This window comes from Bos indicus x Bos taurus, chromosome 23, assembly GCF_003369695.1.
Source record: "Bos indicus x Bos taurus breed Angus x Brahman F1 hybrid chromosome 23, Bos_hybrid_MaternalHap_v2.0, whole genome shotgun sequence".
NCBI lineage: Eukaryota > Metazoa > Chordata > Mammalia > Artiodactyla > Bovidae > Bos > Bos indicus x Bos taurus.
Window position 1 is genome coordinate 7726716 of NC_040098.1, and position 24625 is coordinate 7751340.

At 46.5% G+C, this 24625-nt stretch overlaps 1 protein-coding gene across 1 annotated transcript in view; it reads right to left on the reverse strand.

Moving 5' to 3' along the window:
• The window catches only part of LRRC1 (leucine rich repeat containing 1), a 135167-nt gene that overhangs the window by 81821 nt on the left and 28721 nt on the right, over positions 1-24625 (reverse strand). Inside the window, exon 2 of the mRNA XM_027524203.1 lies at positions 2806-2923. Coding sequence (XP_027380004.1) covers positions 2806-2923 — 118 coding nt within the window. The remainder of the gene's footprint in view (positions 1-2805; positions 2924-24625) is intronic.

Consider the following 24625-nt stretch of genomic DNA (forward strand, 5'->3'; position numbering starts at 1 on the left):
CCAGTCTTTACCGCTGAGAGCACAGCTGAGACGAGAGAGAGCAGTTTCTATACATGCACCTCAGGCAGGGGAGAACCGGACCTCAGACGGGCAGGATGCCGGACTTCAGACAGGCGGGTGCCGGACCTTAGGCAGGCGAGATGCAGGACCTCAGATGGGGCGGGTGCCAAACCTCAGACGTCGGGGGATGCCGGATCTCAGACGGTGGCGGATGCCCGGCCTCAGACGGGGGGATGCCGGACCTCAGAATGGTGGGGGATGCCGGGCCTCAGACGGGGGATGCCGGACCTCAGACAGGCGGGATGCCAGACCTCAGACCGGGGGATGCCGGACCTCAGACAGGGGGGATGCCGGACCTCAGACGGGGGGGATGCCGGACTTCAGACGGGGCGGATGCCGGACCTCAGACGCGGGGGATGCCGGACCTCAGACGGGGCGATGCCGGACCTCAGACGGGGGGGATGCCGGACCTCAGACAGGGGGTGATGCCGGACCTCAGACGGGGGAGATGCCGGACCTCAGACTGGGGAGATGCCGGACCTCAGACGCGGGGGATGCCGGACCTCAGACGGGGCGATGCCGGACCTCAGACGGGGGGGATGCCGGACCTCAGACGGGGGTGATGCCAGACCTCAGACGGGGGAGATGCCGGACCTCAGACTGGGGGGGATGCCGGACCTCAGACGGGGGAGATGCCGGACCTCAGACGGTGGGGGATGCCAGGCCTCAGACAGGGGGATGCCGGACCTCAGACAGGCGGATGCCGGACCTCAGACAGGCGGGATGCCAGACCTCAGACCGGGGGATGCCATACCTCAGACTGGGGGGGATGCCGGACCTCAGACAGGGGGGATGCCGGACCTCAGACAGTAGGGAATGCTAGATCTCAGACCGGGGGATGCCGGACCTCAGACAGGGGGATGCCGGACCTCAGACAGTAGGGAATGCTAGATCTCAGACCGGGGGATGCCGGACCTCAGACGGGGGGATGCCGGACCTCAGACAGTAGGGAATGCTAGATCTCAGACCGGGGGATGCCGGACCTCAGACGGGGGGATGCCGGACCTCAGACCGGGGGATGCCTGACCTCAGACCCGGGCGATATCGGACCTCAGACCAGGGAGATGCCGGACCTCAGACGCGGGGCGGGGGGGCGGTGGGGAATGCCAGAGGTCCCCCCGCTGCACAGCAGTGTAAGGGGAGGCTGACTGTGCTCTGCACTGCCGCCCACCTCTGCTGCAGGACAGCCAGTGTCTAGGGCAGCCAGTGACCTGGAGCTGGGGCTAACGGCTGCCTTAGAAAGATGCACTGGGTCAACCAGGCCTCACTCAGTAATGGCCGTCAGATGCGGCCACAAGGGCAGAAGACCACAACAGACAGACTGAAGAGGCTGGTGGTGAGACAGCAGGTCAGCGTGGAGGGAGGAACAGACCACCCACAGACAGAAGAGAGGCCACGAAAGCCCTAGCGTAGTGTCGGGTGTGGGCCCCAGCACAACGCTCAGAACGCCAGCTCCACCCCCATTCTCACCACCAAATCCCTTTTACCTGAGGAGAGCCGACTCCCCTGCAACCAAAGAAGACAAACAAGCCCCCCAAGTAATTTTTTCACTTTCTGTAGTACTTTCAAGGGAAGAAATAATTCTCATGACAAACAAAAGCAGACACTATGACAAGAGCATATGACTCGGCCTAAAGACAGTTTCCAATTACGGGATCTGAGAGGGAGCGGCAATTTAAAAGGTGGGGGGTGGGGGGGAGAGGGGAAAGCATTGTTTTCTTCACATTTTCAATGAAGTACTGATTATCACTGCTGCCTTATAACAAGGACCCACAGGAAAATACTATATCCAGAGCTGGGGGCTTCTGCAGAGGACACCACACTGAAAGAGCCAGACCTGAGGGTCATTGAGAAGGAACCTACAGAGTCTTGTACGAAAGCAAAACAAAACACAAAGCAGGCGTGCAATAGGTGAGGCAGAACAGACTATCGCTGTTATAAACAGAGCACATGTGGGCTTATCCTCAGGACATTAGACCAGAGTCCTCGCAAGAACAGAATGCCACCGCTAAAGACAGGGTCCCTGGGAGCTGCCACTTTACCTTGAGGTAATTAATCAAACATGTTCCAGCAAGCCACGGGACCAGTCTACCCCGGGAATGCTCCAAGGCTACAAGACGCAAGGTGAAACCAGGTACCCATTTAAAAGCGAAAGGTTAAACACGATGTAAACACCCTGTCAGGCCGTTCCATTAAAAGGAGGCAACATCACAATGGAATCTGAAAATCAAAATAAACTCACAAACACGCCACACAAATTCAAGTGGGCAGGCCTACCTAGGGCGCAGTCAGAAATAAATAAGACTGACAGAAATGCCTGAAATGGCAGGCAGGTCCATTCACTGCAGCAGAAAGGCAGGTTCTCAGGGGAGCAGCTGAGGCGCCGGGCCACCGCCAGGAGAGACCAGCCCTTCCCCAAGCAAGGCTCCCACCACAGCAGCCCCCAGAGGTCTGGACAAGTGACCACGCTCCCAGCCCTCAGTGTCTCCTCCCATCAAATGAGGGGACAGCTGCCGAGTTCTCAGGCCCCTCTCCACCGCTGTGAATCAGGGTGAACTGACTGGAAGAAAATCAGCACCTAAAATTTGTTTTGTGGCAAACTATTCGATAATGGAAGTAATTTCATCCCAAACATATACATAGCTTTCTTCCTGAACATTCATCCAGCCACATTTACTCAAAATTGCGAACATCAGCATTGGAAGAGACAAACGGACGGTTCACGTGGAACCATTTTCTTCTTACCATTCCGGGACACGTCGAGCTCCACCAGCTGCATGAAGTTGGCTATTTCTGGAGGGAGTCGCTGGATCTCGTTATCACTCAGTCCAAGCTTTCGTAACTTGACTAGCTGGAAAAATTGCTGAAAGACAAAACAGGTTTATGTAGGTCTCACAGATATTTGCAATGCAAACTTTTTGCCCAATATGAAATCTAAAACAGTATGTCTTCTAGGGTCTTCCCTGGGGGCTCAGTGGTAAAGAATCTGCCTGCCATTGCAGGAGATGCGGGTTTGAGCCCTGATCCAGGAAGATCCCACATGCCGTGGAGCAACAAAGCCCGTGCTCCACAACTATTGAGCCTGTGCTTGAGAGCCCGGGAGCCACAAGTACTGAGCCCACGCGCCGCAGCTACTGAAGCCTGGGCACCCTAGAGCCCACACTCTGCAACAAGAGAAGCTGCCACAATGAGAAGCCCACGCACCACAGCCAGAAAACAGCCCCCACTTGCCGCAACTAGAGAAAAGCCCGCGCAGCAAATAAAGACCCAGCACAACCAAAGATAAAATAATAAAATGTTTTTAAATGTCTTTTAAAAATTATCAAGGACTGCACCAATGTCACTTTCCTGATCTTAATATTGTACCACAGTCATGCGACGACGTAACCGCTGGGGTAAACGAGGTACACAAGACATTTCTGTGCACAAGCAACACTTATTTCAAAATTAAAAAATTTTCACAATGAACAAGTAACTCAGTGAGAATAGTAATGCCTCCTTTACAGTATCCAGTAGGTGGTCACATTTTCTACTTACAGAAACTGGTATGAAACCTTCTATGTTAAGTAAAGATATTTGAAAATTAGAATAAAATATTTCTTAAACATTTCAAAAGAAATTCCTGTGCATCAGAAAATATATAAATATCCCACAAGTGTGTGTAGGAGAAAAGGAAATATTTTTGGTCAATCTAAAAAAGAGCCTGCACTGGATCCTTGCCTTAAACATGGCACATAAGGCAAATGCCTTCTGCCCCACACCCTTTAAAAACTGTACTAAAATAGCATTAAAGGAATTTATAGGGAGATGGACATAGACATAAAAATACAAAATAAAGGGATGAAGACAATTCAAGATGAGAGGAGATGAAAAGCAAACTAGACATGTGACAAAATCCTTGAAGCAAGGAAACAGATGAATAAATGGCAGTGAATAAAAGAGTCAAAACAAAGCTGAACTTTAAGCCTGTGGAGTGAGTAGCCTGTGGAGATTAGGTACAGGTATCTCTGAAGGAAGGGGCTTCCCTGAGAGCTCAGTTGGTAAAGTATCTGCCTGTACTGTAGGAGACCCCGGGTTCGATTCCTGGGTTGGGAAGATCCACCAGAGAAGGGACAGGCTACCTACTCCAGTATTTTCAGGCTTCCTTTGTGGCTCAGCTGGTAAAGAATCTGCCTGCAACGTGGGAGACCTTGGTTAAATCCCTGTGTTGGGATGATCCCCTGGAGACAGGAACAGCTACCCACCCCAGTATTCTGGCCTGGAGAATTCCATGGACTGTATAGTCCACAGAGTCATAAAGAGTCAGACACGACTGAGCAACTTTCACTTTGGATATAAAGACCATTAAGTCCCCAAAGCCCCTCCTCTGGCTTGCACAACTAAGCAGGGGACTGGAAATTTCCTCCAGAAGAGCTGACTCTAAGACCAGCTAAAATCAGGGATGAGGCACACAACCAGAAACAGGGAAGGGGGTCAGAGCCTGCTCCATGAGATCTACTCCCTTCTCCCTGCAGCCGGGCTTCTCAGCAAGAAAACAGACTAACAGACACAGATTATACAAGAGGGAAGCCCCAGGTTATAAGCCCCATTCAGGCACTCAGAGCTTCAGTTCTCTTTTTTAATTCAGGTGCCTGAATCTCATTTAAACAAAGCCAAGGTTCTTCAGACACGGATAAATAAGACGAGGTGAAACAGCCATAAAATAAGAAGAAATAAACCCTAAGAAATTAAAAACTAGTGCAGCATCAAGGTAAGAATCCAACAAAAGAGATGAAAAATAAAGCTAGAAATCTCCCAGAAGGGACAATAGAAAGACAAAGAGATGGAGAGACAGAATAGGGGGAAAAAAAAAGGAAAATTAGAGGATAAGGTTGCAAGGTACTAGATCCAATGAACAGATATTCCAAAGATAGAAACTTACAGACCGCAGAGTATAAGTGTCCAGGTTAAAAAGGCCCACCATGTGGCCAGTTACACGAATGAAACAAAACATATAGGAATAGCAAAGAATATGATAAAAGTTCGTAACTCCAGAAATAAGATGATTCTAAAAGCTTCCAGAGGCTGAAGGGTGGAGAGAAGGGGAAGAGGGCAATAACAAAGGATTGGGACTCAGAAGTGGCACTGGACTCAACAGCAACCTTGAAAGTAAGAAGGCAACAGAGCAGTGCCTTCAAAATTCCAAGAAAACATTTCCAACCCACTCACATACCCAGCCAGACTATCGATCAGGTATGATGAATGAATAAAAGACATTCTCAGACATACATGGTCTCAAAAGAGTTATCTTCCTTGCACCTTTCCCAAGAATCCATCAAAATGTGGAAGCAAATCTAAAAGGAGGAAGATCTGAGATTCAGAAACCAGAGAATCAGCCAAACAGAAGGAGACAGAGGCTAAAACAGTGAAGGCATTCCAAGACGGCAGCCAAGCAGCAGGTCCCGAGAGCAGCCAGCTTACACTGAAGAAAATACCAGGGCTCTCAGAGGAGAGCTTGGAAAAAAAAAAAAGACACATGTGAGGGATTATCTGACATGTCTGGAAGTATCAGGAAATTTACTTGGTGACAAATTAGAAAATGAAATAGAGAAAACAAAGCAAGCAAAAAAAGGAAGGAGTTATTAATTCCAGAAAAAAAAATACAGCGTAAAAGAAGATATATAGTCAAAATACAAGATGTGATTATGAACAATATTTATGCAGTCATAATATTTTAATATTTATAAATTGTTAAAAACAAATTTTACATTATGTCAATATTGAGAGGATAGGAAAGAAACCATAAGTGCTAAAGACTCATCTTCCACAGAAGGAAATCAGTAAACAACTAAATAGTATTGGGTAAAAATCAAACTGTAAAAGCAAGCCATTTAGCAATGTGGAAGCAAATGTTAACAGAAATCCCAGAGCTGGGGGTTCTCAAAAGCAAGACACTGGAGTGGCGGAGGGGAGGACAAGAGATTTATGGGATTTTTAAAAAATTATTTGCATATATTACCTTGCTAAAAATAGAAATTGAATTTACAAAAGAAAACATCTCCACCAAGACAACAGGGTACTCCAAATGATAGTTGTGAAGGCTGCCAACATTTAATAAGCTTTGTTGGTTTTTTCCTTTAGTAAAAGGGATTGTAACTTACATAATCAAAAAGAAGGCATCATCTTTTGGAAATCAATGGGGCAATACAAAACATAAAAAGTTTTCAAGTCCACTGACATCGTAACAACACTTTTGGGCATCTGTTCTAGTAACATAATTGAAAATAAGAAAAAGCAGCTATGGTACACAGTATGTTTCTGCATTCTTATCACTAGAAATGAAAAGCATATCAAATAAGAGAAATGACTAGCATGTTATTAAGAACTCAATATTAAGCAACCAAAGATTACTATAAACACCAGAGAACTTCAAAGAGATTGACAATACAAATATAATTTTAAAAGAAGACAAAATAGCAGGTACACTATGGAAAAGCACATGTACCTGTTGAGAAGAGAACACAGCGGGGAAAGTTACGCCAAGAGACAAGGGAAATGCATGAACAATTTTATTTTTTAACAAAAAAGATACTTTAATATGAACTACGAATCTCATCAAATGAATGCTACCAATCAGCTATATATAATAATGAGCATGCTCAACAAAAGGACTAATCCTTTTGAGTTCTTCAATCATAGGGCTGAAATTTAATTTCTTAAGGAAAGATTCGGAAATTTCTTTATGTGGGTTATACTAAAGCATTAGCTGACACAAAAGCCATTCAAAAGAGTCACATTTGAATAACAGAGCTTATGCCAGTTGTTCAAAGAGTCTGACAGTTTCATAATGCATCGATGTGCTTACTCAGGCATGAAAAGCTCACTTTGTTTTCCAGGAAAGCTACAGCTCAAAGGCCATCACCTAATCCATACATTCGAGGACCGTTCAGAAATAATACAAGAAACCAAGTCAACCAGGGACTTAAATCATCAGTGGATAATAAGCTAGTTTTATGCCTGTGGAAATGACAAGCTCCGAATCCCAATGTTCAACAGAAATTCCTAATCCTAACTTTAAATCCTAATTTCAAGCAAGCAAATTTAAGTTGTTCTGCATGTTAAAAACATCCTCAAAAAGGACCTGTCACAAATACTACTTTATTCAACTGGGGACACACAGACCAGATAGAGAAACAGCCCTATCCAACAGCATCCCACAATGAAAACAGCGATTCCTCAATCCTTCCCTCATTATCCTGAGGGGACCCTAATTTGGCATTCAAATGCTTTAAATCAACTACAATCTGTAAGAGAGACACAATATCACTAAGACTGCTTAAATCTTCAAGTGTTGCACTTGCAGACAGTCACGGAGGAAAACTCCAAAACTGTATAAACCCTTCTGCCTTCTCTGGGATGAGCCAGGGCCCACAGGAACAATTCCCACGGCAGTCTTGGCAGGGCGCCTGGGCAGGGCGATCGCGTGACGGGGCACACAGACACCATTCTTCAACCGCACCATGTTGATTACAGTGCCCTGGCCCACACCGAGCACATTCTGTACAGTTACATGCAAAGAAACCCAAATTGCCTTGGCCTGCGTTGCCGCGCCACAGTCTTCTTATAGCCACCATTGTTTTTAGTAGATACAGAGTCTTTAATTTGGTTGAACAGAATGTTTCTTTTTCCCATTCTCCATTTCTAACGAGATTCTTTTCCCTTCTCTTGATAAAGTGTTAGTTCCTCTCCCTTCTTAGGAAATCTGAGTCTTAAGAGAGCTGCGTCCTTTGCTATCACCATATGGCCAAGGATCAACGGTCTCCCCAAACTTCCCCATAAGGTGGGGAAAAGATGAACCATTGTTGCAGACTCACCTGGGGAGGACAGCATAAAGAATGGGATTAACCTCCTGAAAAGCTGTCTGACTCTGAGCTGTCAGGACACCAGATGAACTCACAGACTTCCTTCTGGGCAGCTTCTAGCCCTTCAGCTGTGATTCCCTGGTGGCTCAGGTGGTAAACAATCTGCCTGCAATGTGGGAGACCTGGGTTCGATCCCTGGATCGGGAAGATCCCCTGGAGAAGGAAATGGCAACCCACTCCAGTATTCTTGCCTGGAGAATCCCATGGACAGAGGAGCCTGTTGGTCTACAGTCCATGCGGTTGCGAAGAGCTGAGCACGACTGAGTGACTGCTTTCACTTTTCAACCCCTCAACTAAACGCTGACCCCTTCCCACCCTACCTAAGTCTCATCACATCCCTGTCCCCAAAGACCTGAACTGCCTTTGTGGTCAACCAGCTTGGCAAAGATATTGTAAACCAGTGGTTCTAATCTCCAGGTGAGAATAATCATGTTACAGTATCTATCATTTTCATCACCTGGCCATGTTCTTCACTATGAGACTTATAAAAAGTGATCATGACTTTGTTACCCAGATAAATTCTTCTAGGTATGTACTTTGCATACTTGTTTAAAAAAAAAATTCACATATTATTCTAGTATATTTTATATATTTGAATGTGCTTGACAGAATTATTCATAATTGCCCAAAACTGTAAATAACCCAAATACCCATCAATAGGACATCTGACAGAAATGTATTCTTACAATGAAATTTTTCATGGCAATGAAAATGAACACTTGCTCTTGGAGTACAGAGAAATCTAGAAATAATATTCAGCAAATAAAATCAGACACCAAAGAAGGCACACTATATTACCCCGTTTATATAATGTAGAAAAATCACCAAAACTAAACTTCTTTGTTTAGAGATGCATACACAAGTGGTAAAAAGTATTTTTGAAAAAGGCAAAGAGGTGATCCGTATTAAATCAAGTTAGCGGCTTCTTCCAGTCGTGAGGGAAACATGATCAGGAAGGGCATGAGATGGGCTTCAGGAGTCCTGCCAATTCTAAACCTTCTAACCTGACTGCTAGTCACAGGTTTTCATTTTATAATTTGTTGTGAGCTGTATATTTATGCTTTTGTGCACTATTAATATGTGTGTTTTATTTCACAATAAGAGAAGTTTTAAAAGTTTTAAACTACTGACTAATCAGAAAGAAAAACGCCAATTAGGACCAATGACATCGAATGCCTCACCCTGACAGAGGTGATGGTAATGAAAAGCAATGGCATCACGTCTGCAGGAGGAGAAACAACAAGGCCAGCAGCAACCAAAACAACAACGTTAGAATGACCACGCTGCAGCCATTAACCGTCACCCTTTATTTACTGTGGGATTCTCTGTGCTCAGCAGTGAGCCAAGGACTCCACTCAGGTCATACTCTGTAGTCATCTCAACATCGCTACAGAGCTAACATCTATGTAGAACGGTCACTGCTGCACAACAAACCATCTCAAACTCAGTGACTCAAAAGCAACACGATTTCTTGAAATTTCTCACATTTCTGTGGGCCTGCTGTTTTCACTTGAGCTCACTCATGCAGCTTCACTCAGCGAGCGGGTCAGAGGCGCAGGAAGACCACCCCAGCCTCAGCTCATGGTTTGCTACTTGTGCCAACACCCAGCGGGAGCTCCTCTGCTCTCCACAGGCCTCGTTCCTTTGCCATATGATCCAGCGGTTCTCAGACCAGCCTTCAAAAGGGGCAAAGAGTCCGGGAGGACTCTCAGAGCCGAAACCTTGAAATCTGCACCATGTCACTTCTGCCATAGTGAGGGGAATGGGGAAATAAGTCTCCACTGGTAGATGGAAAGAGCAGCAAAAATCACACTGAAAAGAGGCTTGGAAGGGGTAAAATCTGGTAGATTAAATGGTCTACTATAAAATGAGGTAGGGGCCTCAGAGGTACCACAGAAGACCACGTATAAAAACCAGACTATTCTATAAAACTCTATGATTCACCACAGAGTAACGATTTTTCCAAAGGAAACCTAAACAGAAAATGTAATAATATACTGGATAAACTTTGGTTAAGACATGACTTTTAACACACAAGAAAGTTAAAGGGAAAAGACTCAAGAAATATTCACAGAAGAATAAAAAGATCCATTAGCTAAAGCAGAGAATTCAAAGGATCATATCTCACATCCAGAATTTGAATTTGAAAGGGTTTCAGCAAACACTCAAAAATAAGAACTGCTGATGAAACAAGTGTTAACAAGATACTTTTTCTACTGTGTTTTGGTAAAGAGGTGTGGAATGGGAATGTCCCCAGGGGAATCACATGACTTCCCTAGTCCTCTGTTTCTGTAAAAAATAAGCATTAAATGATCGAAGGGCTCTTTTTAGTTCTAAAAACGTTAGAACTGCATTTCAAAATACCTTCAATGTACCATAAAAACATAACAATCCTATTAGCCCACAATATAACAAGCATGCACTTAAAAATGAATAAAATTACAGAAAGTAGATTAGCGGTTGCCTAGGAAACGAGAGATCCAACCAGTCCATTCTGAAGGAGATCAGCCCTGGGTGTTCTTTGGAAGGAATGATGCTAAAGCTGAAACTCCAGTACTTTGGCCACCTCATGTAAAGAGTTGACTCATTGAAAAAGACTCTGATGCTGGGAGGGATTGGGGGCAGGAGAAGGGGACGACAGAGGATGAGACGGCTGGATGGCATCACCGACATAATGGACATGAGTTTGGGTGGACTCCAGGAGTTGGTGATGGACAGGGAGGCCCGGCGTGCTGCGGTTCATGGGGTCACAAAGAGTCAGACATGACTGAGCGACTGAACTGAACTGAACTGAACTGAGGCTAGATATACACACTTTTTTATTTAAGTGAAGTGTGGTTGATTTACAATGTTGTGTCAATTCCTCATGTACGGCAAAATGACTCAGTTACACACACACATTCATGTTCTTTTTCGGATTAGTTTCCATTCTAGTTATTTATTAAAAGATTCTGAATATAGTTTCCAGCGCTAAACAGGAGGTCTCTGTTGTTTATCTAGTTTCTGTAGTTTGTATCTGCTAATCCCAAACTCCTAATCTGTGCCTCCTCACCACCCTACTTTCTCTGTTAGTAACTGTACATTTGTGTTGTGTATGTGAGTCTGTTTTTGTTATATAAATCAAGTTCAACTGTCTCGTCCTCTTAGATTTCACATATAAGAGACACCATGTCTCTTTCTCTGTCTGACTTCACTTCTGTGATCTCTAGGTCAGTCCATGCTGTTATAGTGGCATTATTTCCATTTTTATGGCTGCGTACTATGCCCCTTTATACACGCACCACACCTCCTTTATCCAGTCATCTGTAGATGGGCATTTAGGTTGTTCCATGTCTTGGCTATTGTAAGAAGTGCTGCTGTGACCATGGGGGTGCGTGTATCTTTTCAAATTAGAGTTTTCCTGGACATTTTTATTTCACTGGGCTTCCCAGGTAGCTCAGTGGTAAAGAATTTGCCTGCCAATGCAGGACCCACAGCAGATGCAGGCTCAATCCCTGGGTCAGGAAGATCCCATGGAGAAGGAAAGGGTAACCTACTCCAGTATTCCTGCCAAGAGAATCCCATGGACAGAGGAGCCTGGAGGCCTGCAGTCCATGGGGTCGCAGAGGGCTGAGCAGCTGCGCACTTGGTTTAACTGCATTGCTACACGTGCCAGCGAGGGAAGGCTTTTCATCTCCAGTTCACTGATGAGGAAACATTTTGGCAACACTGCACAGCTCCCAGATGCCACTACCACTTAATAACATTCTTTCAGGAAAATTCCAAGGCACACCCACGTTAGAGAATCACAGGATAATAAATTCTCAGGTAACCGGCAAACAAAAAACATCTGTGAAGCTATATTTTAACGAGCAAAGTGAAACAAAGTCCCGGGAAGTGGGAACCAGGGCTAGGTCGCACTACAATGCTGCCAGTGCTGTGGGGAAAGAAAACAACATGCTGAGGGGCCCGCATGGCAGTCCAGGCGCAGAGACCACGTGTGAAGGGGAAGAAGTCCAGGCAGATAAGAGAGTATCTTCTGGAGGCACTTGGTCCTGGAAGGCTAACTCCAGATAAAGCCTAAGGCCAGGGGAAAGGCTGAAAGACAGGAAACCAGTACACAGAACTGGGACCAGTTCAGTTCAGTCACTTGGTCCTGTCTGACTCTTTGCAACCCCATGGACTGCAGCACGCCAGGCCTCCCTGTCCATCACCAATTCCTAGTGCTTGTTCAAACTCATGTCCATCGAGCCGGTGATGCCATCCAACCATCTCGTCCCATCGTCCCCTTCTCCTCCCGCCTTCGTACAAGTCTACAATACGTCAGAGCAAAAGGGACATGTCCATAAAGAAAAAGCTTGGTCTACTTTTGGAGGCAAAGGAGGAAACATCCCCCGCAGCAAGGCAGCCCTGGCAGATTTCAAAAAAGACTTCCCACACTGTTCAACTGGCAATTCGAACTCTCTGAATGATTTTCAGATAGACATACGATGAAATTCAAAAGAGAGTCAAGAATTTAGAACGCTGATTCACAAAATGGGAAGCTGATGTCCACATCCCACTGTCTGGACAGTGCACAGATGATAAACATGAAATGACATAAAAGGTTCAGTCCCTCCAATAACACTAGCTGCCCTCTCTATAATGGGAAGCGGGAGAAACCTATTTCCCTGCTCACTGATTCGTCCATAAGACAAATAAGTGGAACATACCACAGAAAAAAGTCTCCTGTTCTAAAACACAAAGTTTTAATCAGTTCCTGACTGAGCAGCACAGGTCCACGTTCTCAGGCAACAAAGAAAAGAATGCATGTTCTTCTCCTTGAGTGGCCCCAGAAGGTCACAGGCAAATCAAAGTTCAGACAAGCAAACGAGCTTCCCACTAAGAGCCGGCATGTGTAAGTGAGTGCTTACAACAAAGGTGTTTACTCTGCTTGGAATATTTCTCTTTCCAATTTTTCTGTCTCTGGTCTCTACTAACCATTTTACCCTCTCTTATTTGATAACAAATTTTCACAGTTTCATGGTGCTTTCATTACATTATCAAGCTGGCATCATGAATGAACAATAAGGAGGATACGAATGCTTCAAGGGTGCTGCTGCTGCTAAGTCGCTTCAGTCATGTCTGACTCTGTGCGACCCCATAAACGGCAGCCCACCAGGCTTCCCCGTCCCTGGGATTCTCCAGGCAAGAACACTGGAGTGGGTTGCCATTTCCTTCTCCAATGCATGAAAGTGAAAAGTGAAAGTGAAGTCGCTCAGTCATGTCCGACTCTTAGCGACCCAATGGACTGCAGCCCACCAGGCTCCTCTGTCCATGGGATTTTCCAGGCAAGAGTACTGGAGTGGGGTGCCATTGCCTTCTCCACTCAAGGGTGCACCCTCAGTAATTAAAATAGCTCAGGTGTGAATCACTGTGAGAATCATAAAACCAGGAATGCTTCATTTATGGTGCTATGATCAGAAGTCTGTGGATGAGGATGGGAGAGGTACTGGCAACGGTTTGGAGACGAGAAACATTCATTGAAAGTACGAGGTTCTCCTGTGCCGAGAACCTGAGTGAGGGGAAAGCCGTGGGCACTGGTGGGCAGGCTGGTGGCACAGAGAGAAGAGAGACAGATGTGGACTGAGCAGGAGAGGCCCAGAGTGGGAGGATCGGATATCACAGCAAGAAAGAGATGTCAACCTGAAACCTAGCAAAGGGGAAGGATTAAATACAGGCTGGTCAAGTAATAAGTTACTGCATGACCACTAAAAATGTTTCTAGAGAATCTTTAATAATATGGTAAATCCGTGTGTTCTAGGATTATGAAAAAATGCAAAAGTATATAAAGAGTATAATGCCTGTTATGCCAGAAGAGTAATGCTGGGACTTACTTGGCGGCACAGCGGGATGAGAATCTGCCTGCCAATGCAGGGGACGTGGGTTCGATCCCTGGTCGGGGAAGACTCCACACACCAAGGAGCAGCGAAGCCTGTGGACCGCCACTGCCGAGCCCGCGAGCTGGGGCCGGCAAGCCGCAGCTACTGAGCTCAAGCGCTGCAACCGCCGAAGCTGGCGCACCCGGAGCGTGCTCCACAGCGAGAGAAGTCACCGCCGTGAAAGGCTCCACAATGAGGAGCAGCCTCTGCTCGCCCCAATTAGAGACAGCACACACGGAACCACAAGGACCCAACGCAGCCAAAAATAAACGACCAATTTTTTTAATGCAATACTAATTTCAGGGGAAAAAAACTACTTTAAAAAGTTAAATCTAAGAAAAAATAATTTTAATTCAATGAATAAGGATCACTTGGCTGTGGGGTACCGATGTTTTGTACCATAAAAATCCAAAGCCTATTTATCTGAAGGAAGAGTTGATTTTCCTTTAAACTTGAACTGACTTCAAGCAAAACTTGAAGGGAAGGCGCTAAGACCAGCTTACGCACCAAAAAACAGCTCTTCCAACAAGAAGTCAAACAGATAAGCAATTCAGATTATTAAACTGGTCTCATATTTTGACACAGGATTTTGAATGAGGTTGAATTTTTCACACATTGTACTCAGGAAGGCATTACGTGACTCAAGTGGAATAAAATCCTGTTTGGGGGACGTTTTGTCTTGGATTCAATACAACTCTTCCAAGCTAACAACAGGAGCAGGCACTACACGGAACCCACGCACAGGGTTCTCAAGTGGAGGAAAAGACGTCAACAGACGCAGTCCTTACTCTCAGGACACGCCCAGGAGTTGACACAAATAGTAGTTAAAACACAAGGGGGAAAGTGGAATAAGTGAGGCTCAAAATACTGTGAAAGGATAATAAATGTCTTATCTTTAGCTACACCTGATACGCTTCTTTAGGTTAAATAAAAAAATCAGGCTATTTCATGGTCAATCACGCCATACCAGTAAGATCAGTTTCCAATGAGACACCACTTAAGAATGGGTTATTCAGAAAAACGATTAGGAAAACTTCCTAAATTTTCTCAAGAAATATATCAACATTTGGATCAATGCTCTGCGTTCTTCCAGGCTCAATTAAGAAAAGATACAGGCAACGCTAATGAACGCCCATCCTGGATGAACAGAATTCTGCCAACTGCCAACTCGCTGATGTTTTCCACCTCCTGAAGTAATAAACTGAGAGCACCCCAGCCAAGGGTTGATCTTTCCGGATAGCAAGCAAGAACTGGAGGAATCCGGTCACTGATGAATTAATAACACACTATTAACTCTGAGTTACCAGTTCACAGTCACTCAAAACTCTGGGGAAGAGTCTCTTTTGCTAACCACAAAGCTCATCAATACCTCTGTGGCTTGATATCTTTAGAATAATGACAGGCCTAATTTGTGAGCCTTCTTCTATATAATCTGAACGAATCAGACTGTATTGCATCATTTCCCCTGAATATCCAGCAGCGGTCCCAGTGAAATCACACCACCAACTCCACGGTGTCCCAAACCAGCCTGGGTCCCGAGGCGGAGGAAGTGTCCATTAGAGAAACCTCACAAAGACTCCAAGCCCTTCCACATGGGAACTTTTATTTGGAGATACTTCACTGTGAAATCAGTCATTGTGTGACTTTTTGTTTCAACAGGCGCAAAATATAATTGTTCACATGAATGTCAGTATAAAACCATGTCTTGGATTTGAGACGTGTGAGGGTCAGCACAGCACATCCTGGGCTACTGGGAACTACTTGCTGAGTGCCCTTCATGCCATGCTGACCTTCAACTGAGAAAGGGAGCCCTTGGTTTGGTCTCTGGTTAGCAGGAAAGCCTGTGTTTGATCCGATGTTGACAAGGGGTTGAGGGAGCTGTTGGGATACCCAAAGGAGGAGATGCACTGAAAAAGTGCATAGAAAATTTGATTACACAGGAGGAATTTTTAAATGTCCATCAATGTGACTGGAAATAAATCAAAACAGAAGAATGGTCCCTAACCTTCTAAGGTGACACGTAACGGCAGTTTCAGTGCACACTGCTGCTGCTGCTGCTGCTGCAGTTGTGTCCGACTCTGTGCAACCCCATAGACGGCAGCCCACCAGGCTTCCCCATCCCTGGGATTCTCCAGGCAAGAACACTGGAGTGGGTTGCCATTTCCTTCTCCAATGCATGAAAGTGAAAAATGAAAGTGAAGTCGCTCAGTAGTGCACGACTCTTCGCGACCCCATGGACTACAGCCCACCAGGCTCCTCCATCCATGGGATTTTCCAGGCAAGAGTACACTAATTATAAGTAAAGAGGTAAGAAAAGGACTTTGTCTCTTATCCTCAAAAACACTGGAGATGATCACACTGTTGTAAGCCACTATCGAGAGATTTCTGGGGTGGTGGGGGGAACCAGTGAATTTGACAGACGCCCAGAATCCATGCTTTACAAGCTGCTGCAGGGCTTACCCCTGCAAACATTTTCTAATATATTCTAAATACACAGGAGCTATTAACATGTACTTTAGCATGTCTGTAATCACAATTCAAGACTAAAATTTCATAATTCAGGAACTTCAGTATAAGCGTCTCACTCTGCCTAGATAGGTTCAGGTTCCCAAGTGCGTCTAGCTCCTGTGAGAGCGGCCTGGTGTCTTCAAAGGAGATCCTCTCTTGTGTTCAAACTTCTCACACACATTAAATGCACTCTGCTTCCTACTGGCTGCCCCGACAGCTAAGTGAGAAGCAAGATGGAAAAAACCAAGAGCAGATTCCCTAGCAACTCCCAAACAGTTACGAAAAAACACGATGGAGCTCCTGCCCGTCCCCGCGTTTCAGCACCACAAACTGAACAGATACTAAATTCCAGTGTTAATCCAGATGAAGAACCACAAACACAAGACCTAATTTTGAAAACTTTCTGAATCGCCCTACCCCAGAAAACACTCGGCCCACGGTCTCCATCTAAGTAAACGCTTTGTGTGGGGAGAGGGCAGGCAGAGCCCTCTCCCAGCCACTTCTTCAGGCTGTGCTTTACAACATGCTTTAGATTTCATTTCTACTGTTTGCCAGCAACCTTGGTCAGAGGCCATGCGATGTGCCTGGCACTGGCCCAACCTCGGGACATACAGCGGGGCTAGGGGTACCCACCACCACCACCCACTCCATTCACTCGGCCCAACAGTTAAGGACTTGGTTCTTCTGTTGCCACCAAGCTCTGCAGAGAGGTCCTAGTAAACTTCTCGCGCTGCCAACCAGTCATCTCTGCAGGATAAGAGTTTACTCAGTGCCATCACCTCACGAGTTGGCAGAGTCGAAAACCTTCCATTGCAGCCTGTGACCAAAAAGAACATTCAAGAAACAGGGAACTCATGAATGTATCCCAGAGTGAAGCAGGAGAGGCAGCTGCCTTCCTTCAGCTCCTGGACCCCTGGAAACAAGCAAGAGCTCCCAGGTGGCCTGCTGTAACGGTGAGGACTAGCCCCCGTAAGTTCCTGGGGCCATTTTCTGTGGTAGTTTCGGGGTTCCAGTAGGTTCTGTGCTATCACTTCCCCAGACTCCAACTCCCAGCCCAGAGTCCAGCTTTTCACCTAGGTGCGTCTAATAAAAGGACACCAGGTCATCCCTTCACGCCTGCCGTGGGGTCCCCTCAGCACCATCCATCCATTCTATCTGCACCAATGGAATCTGAGCCCGACCCGGCATCACCGTCTTTCTGGAAAGCACCTTCCGCAGCACTACTGACTACTGGCTGGCTACTCACTGATCATTTCTTTTAAGGTCAATCCTCTCGTATGCATAGGTCCAAGTGATTTAAAATTAAAATGGTACATGATCAGAGTGGATTTTGAAAGTCTAATTTCAAAAACTTCAAAACTACTTTTCACACAAGTAACTCTAAACTAAATAAGAAATGCCCCTAAGTTGCCAGGTAGCAGGCAGGGGGCTCTATAAACATTGCCTCACTGGATCTTAAAAACCACCCTAAGCCCAGCAGCTACCAGGAGTTCACAAATCATGAAAGTGCAGCACAGGGCGGCAGCACACCTTTACACAGGCGTCAGCGGCAGGGCCCAAACGCAGGTCCAAAGTCCCCACCTGTCTGCTATGATAAACAGAGGGTCAAGAAGCACTGTGGGGCCCCAAGTCTGCAGAGCTGGCTCCCCAAGCTACTGGCTGTCTGTGTGACCTCAGGCAAGCTGCTTAGCCTCCCTGTACCCCGGTATCTCCACCTGTAAAGGGTCATAACAGCACCCATCCCTCACTGAGGCGCAGTGACAATCATATGAGCAAGTCCAGGTCAAGCACACAGAACAGTGCCGGCCTAGGAGAGACGTTTGACAATGTTAGCTGTGATTATCACTACTGTCCCTCCTCCAGGTCACGTACACAGAACAGTGCCGGCCTAGGAGAGACGTTTGACAATGTTAGCTGTGATTATCACTACTGTCCCTCCTCCAGGTCAAGTACACAGAACAGTGCTGGCCTAGGAGAGACGTTTGACAATGTTAGCTGTGATTATCACTACTGTCCCTCCATAAAACACCCCCTCCTGACCAGGGTGAAGCTCAGAGGCAGATCGTTTCCTCCGGCCAGCATGGTAGCCGCACACTGACAGGGACGGGGTGTCGTCCAAGCAGGGTCCCCACCCAGAGGTCGAGGGGCTCTCGCATCAGAAGGCTTTGCAGTGCAATAAATTCAGATGGACTACATACTGCTGCAGTACTTTATAAACTGAAGCCAGTCATAAGCAAGGTCCCCCGTAAAGGAGCAGCATGTTTTAAAGAGGAAAGAAGGCATGACCTTTGTAAATCTACCACTCAAAAGTCAATAACTAAAATTTGTTTTGTGACCTTCTGGTCTTTTTTAAAAAAACTGCAGTAATATATAAACATAAATGTATCCATTTAACTGTTTTAAACTATACAGTTATGTGGTGTTGGTTGTACTCACAGTGCTGTGCAACCACTTCTATTTCCAGAACTTTCTCATTATCCCAACCAGACTCTGCACCCAGTAAACAATAACTCCCCAAACCTCCCTTTCTCCAGCCCTTGGAAACCACTGATCTGCTTCCTGTTTCTATGGATTTGCCTTTTATGGACATTTCATATAAATTGAATCATCAGATCAGATCACATCAGTTGCTCAGTCGTGTCCGACTCTGCGACCCCATGAATCGCAGCACGCCAGGCCTCCCCGTCCATCACCAACTCCCAGAGTTCACTCAGACTCACGTCCATCGAGTCAGTGATGCCATACAGCCATCTCATCCTCTGTCGTCCCCTTCTCCTCTTGCCCCCAATCCCTCCCAGCATCAGAGTCTTTTCCAATGAGTCAACTCTTCGAATCAGGTGGCCAAAGTACTGGAGTTTCAGCTTTAGCATCATTCCTTCCAAAGAAATCCCAGGGCTGATCTCCTTCACAATGGACTGGTTGGATCTCCTTGCAGTCCAAGGGACTCTCAAGAGTCTTCTCCAACACCACAGTTCAAAAGCATCAATTCTTCTGCGCTCAGCCTTCTTCACAGTCCAACTCTCACATCCATACTTGACCACAGGAAAAACCATAGCCTTGACTAGACAGACCTTTGTTGGCAAAGTAATGTCTCTGCTTTTGAATATGCTATCTAGGTTGGTCATAACTTTCCTACCAGGAGTAAGTGTCTTTTAATTTCATGGCTGCAGTCACCATCTGTAGTGATTTTGGAGCCCAGAAAAATAAAGTCTGACACTGGACGTTTCATATAAATTGAATCATACACTAAAAAAAAAAAAAAAAAAATCCTATGTACCTAAGCTACTAAAACTTCTCAAATGTAAGATATATAGATCCAACTACAGCATTACTGCCCTTGGATTATCCTGTTAGGATGCAGCTAGGTGCTAAATGAGGACCACATCCATACATTTCAAGACTTCTGTTATTTTCAAAATCAGAGAAAGACCACAAACAAAAAGACATTATTACACATAAATCAATAGACTGCTGAGACCAAATGCTTACAGGACCTGGAGAAGGGACTTCAGATATTCGCTAACAAGTCCAGTCACCCCCAGTATACTTAGTACTCGAGCTACTATCCAAATAAGACAAGTAAATTCAAAAGCAGTTATTCCCAACTCATCAAATAATCCAAAACACAATAAAGCAAAAGAGTGAATGAAAACCAACATGAAAGGGCTGGGAGTATTTTGGGGAAGCCTGGGGACCTGGTGGGGAGAAGGCAATGGCACCCCACTCCAGTACTGCTGCTGCTGCTCCTGCTAAGTCACTTCAGTCGCTTCAGGCTCCCCCATCCCTGGGATTCTCCAGGCAAGAACACTGGAGTGGGTTGCCATTTCCTTCTCCAATGCAGCAAAGTGAAAAGTGAAGTCGCTCAGTCGTGTCCGACTCTTAGCGACCCCATGGACTGCAGCCTACCAGGCTCCTCTGTCCATGGGATTCTCCAGGCAAGAGTACTGGAGTGGGGTGCCACTGAACTCAAGGAAGACTACATGGTACGTAAAGCATCCAAACCACCCCTCACACCCAGGCTCCCTGGGCTGCAAGTCTGACATCCAGTTACCCTCTGCCCACAACTGCCCAGTGGCCTTTCTGACCTCGGTCCCCACATCTGCAGCCCCAGGGAACCATCTGCTATGCACCAGGTCCCCCCTCACTGTCTCCAACACCTTTCTCCAGCTAGAAACATGCCGCTCATCCCAAATGCCACAACCTCTCAGAAGTCTTTATGCCCAATCACTATCCTGTGATTTACCTGAATGGAAAGGAATATGAAAAACAACATGCATTTATACATATACACGTATATGGTAAAGAATCTACCTTCAATGCAGGAGACCCAGGTTCGATCCCTGGGTCAAGAAGATCCCCTGGAGAAGGAAATGACTACCCACTCTAGTATTCTTGCCAGGAGAATCCCATGGACAGAGGAGCCTTGTGTGCTACAGTCCATGGGGTTGCAGAGAGTCATACATGAGTGAGCGACTCAGCATGCATGCATGCGTGTATAACTGAACCACTTTGCTGTACACCAGAAATTAATACAACGTTGTAAATCGACGATACTTCAATGTTTAAAAAAATTAAGTGCATCTTCTCCCACCACATATGCAAGATTTGAAACTTACTGCCATTATGAAGTACACATCAGAGCCATACAGATCAAAGGTCTAAGGACAATGTCACGCTCTTTCCCCATGCGTGGTTACCAGGCAACAACGGGAACCTCACAGGATGCTGCAAAAAGCTCAGGACAGAGCAACCAGCACAGCAAGAATGGTGATGAGCCAAAAGGGAGTTAAGATTTGCAGGGATTGTCAAATGGCTTATGAGTATCTGAAGACCTGTCACATGGTGGAAGAATCAGACTTGCTCAGTAAGGCCCAACCAAAGAAAGAAAAACATCCCTCTACAATTGAACTGAACATGGCAGAGTCCTCTGGGGACCCAGTGAATTCCCTGCTCAAACAGGCTAGATGACTGCTCCATGTGGCTTCAGGATGGAATCAGATGGACTAAATGGGAAGTTGATCTACAAAGTACCTTTCTGACCCTGAGATTCTGCAAGTTCAACTTCCCTTGGGCATGTTCTTCCTTCCAGTCAAAACTTCCCAAGGTTCTGAGATAACAACGGGTGATCTGCTCTTTGGCCTATAATTAACTAGCCCTGGGGCTTCCCTTGTGACTCAGCTGGTGAAGAATCCACCTGCAATGAGGGAGACCTGGGTTGAGTCCTTGGGTTGGGAAGATCCCCTGGAGAAGGGAAAGGCTACCCACTCCAGTATTCTGGCCTGGAGAATTCCATGGACTGTATAGTCCATGGGGTCGCAAAAAGTCAGACACGACTGAGCGAAAAGTACAGCATCTGCAAGAAGCAGCAAAGCCATCAGCAGGTTATCTGGGGTCAGAATTCAGCACCCCAAAATCAAGTCTACCATGATGTCATGGAACTTCCCTGGCGGTCTAGTACTAAGAAACCGGCTTCCAATGCAGGAGACACGGGCTCAGTTCCTGGTTGGCAAACTAAGATCCCACGAGCCGAGGGGCAGCTAAGCCCTCGTGCTGCAACTCCTGAGCCCACGTGCTTTAGCATCTGCACTCCACGCACAGGAGAAGCCCACGTGCTGCAACAAAGACCCAGTGCTGCCAAAAAGAACAAACGTGATGTCACATCCCCTGGCGACTGAGGAGGAAAATAAGCCTGATCAAGACGGATGTCAAAAACATAGCGTGACTTTTCACGGGAGTTGGAAGGAAGGAGATAAAGGAAGAGTCTGGCCAGACAGCATCAGCACTGGCTTCTGCGCAAGGATGCAGGCAGCAACACAGTAAGCTCTCCACGAAAGGACCATGTCCTCCCTCAGGAGCTACAAAGAACTTTAAAAAGATACAGAATCTTAATTGATTCCTATCAGTACTTTCCATGCTAATGGAAGGCTCCTGTTCTGTTTTTAAATCCAAAAATCAGACCTCATAAATGAGAACAGTGGGGGCTTCCCAAGTGGCTTGGTGGTAAAGAACCGCGTGCCGACGCAGGGAAACAAGGGTTCAGTCCCTGGGTTGGGAAGATCTCCGGGAGAAGGAAATGCCAACACACTCCAGTATTCTTGCCTGGGAAATCCCATGGACAGAGGAGCCCGGTGGGCTATAGTCCATGGGGTCACAAAGAGTCGGACGTGGCTGAGCACGTGGGCATGCGTGCACGCGCGCACACACACACACACACACACACACACGGGTGAGAACGGCACTATGAGTGGGAATTGCTACCGAGTCCAAACTCATACTACTGACCACATGACAGGCCAATGATTAAGAGATGAGTTGTTGGGACAAAGAACCATGACTGCATTAGGAAAGCCAGCAGACTGAGAAGATGGTGGCCTCATGTTCCAAAGACCATCTCGCCTGAGTCAGAACTTAGGCTTCCTTTGTACTAAAAGGGGAGGGAGTCAAGTCAAGTATTTCCTGATTCCCATCAGCCTCCAGAGGGCATATGTTAATTTCTTCCTTCCTGCAGTCATTCACAGATGAGCTGGTCAAGATCTTCCTGCCTATAACCTGAACGAAGATATTTTAGCTTCATACTCACCAGGAGTCAGGTTTGCCAGAGGCGGGCCATTACGTAGAACTTAAGCTTACAGGCAACATCCCTTTAGTGGGACACTTGTAACAGAATACAACTGTTCCCTATCTTCAGAATGCAGGTCTAAGTGAAGCACTGTGAGGCCTCAGGCCAGGAGCAGGCTGGCCACGGCCTTCAGGCTGCCATGACCTCCCCAAGGACCAAGCACACGGAGAGTTAGGAGTCTGACCTTAGGTGATGCATCCAGGCATCCGATCTCTTTGTATGTGGGGACGGCTGAGCTGGAAGGAGCTTTGGCGTACCTCTCACCACCGCACCTGCTCAAGCCCTTTCTAGTGCTTGGGAGGCTTCCACCTAAACGGGGCTCAATCTTCCCCACTGCAGGGAACACACTCACATCTCCCAAGAATACATGTGTGGATTTCACGTCTGCAAGGTCAAGAACAAGAAGAGGAGAGGATGAATCCTTTGTGTGGCCATTCTTCCTACCCATTACGAAAAAGCACATTCGGAGAGGCCCTAGGATGGACAAGTTAAGTTAGCGGGCATTTAGTACCAGTGAGATTTCAGTACGTGGCCAGGGACAGACGAGTGGCCGTCAGCTAATCCCAGGGGAACCTCGGAAACCTGAGCCAACCCTCCAGGACCTGGCTGCAGCTCAGCAAGCCCCATGTGCTGGCTGCTTGCTCCCCAGCCACCTCTAGGAAGACATGCTGTCACTGCTCCAGGCCACTCACCTGTCAGCACACTGGAGACGCCAGCAGTGTTCCTGGCTCTCAGAATGCCAAAGCCACCTTCCTGATGAGGCCACAGCCGCACTGCCAGACTAAGCTTCGTCCTATATCTCCCTGACCTCCTCCATTCCAAGGGTGGGATTCACTCAATGGTACTTGTTCTGGCTTTGTGGGGTGGGGGTGGGGCTTTATTTTTGGGTCACCCATTGGTTTAAACACTCAAGAAGCAAGTTTAAACCGTTTTCCCTGGTCTCTCACTGGCATCTGAGCCTTTGCGGCTCCTGCGTCCTCCCGGCTCCTCTGCAATTTTCCTCTCTCAATTGCTATGTTCTTCTTGTCAAGGAGCCGTATTCCTTACCAGCCACCTGACACTGGCACAGTGGATGTGCTGTTCCTAACAGGACCCAGAAATATGCAACCAGGGGAAGAACAGAGAGTAAACAGTCTCTCAACTCATGACAAGTGTGGTGATTATAATTTCTTTCACAAGTTTTAGTTCAAAATAATTACTGACAAAAATCTAAATACATTTGATGGGCTCCCTTCAAAAAGGAAAAGAACAGAATGCTCTCACAACATGAAAAAAAGATAAGTTTTTTTTCTTAATGTTTTAAAAGCCTAGTATTAGAAAGCAAAGCATTAACCTTGGAGTCTTTCCAAAGTCAGCTTGAAATGGGCCACAGCAGTTACTGACAAAGTTCCCCTCCATCACTATATTTAAGTGCAGGGGCTGGACTTCCCTGGCAGTCCAGAATCCGCCTGCCAACTCCAGAGACAGGGGCTTGATCCCTGCTCCAGGAAGAGCCCACGTGCTGTGCAGCTGTTATGCTTGCAGGCAGCAACTACGGATGCCCTCGTGCCCAGAGGCCGCGCTCCACAACAAGATGCCACTGCAATGAGGAGCCCGCGCGCTGCAACGAGAGAAAGCCCTTGTGCAGCAATGCAGGC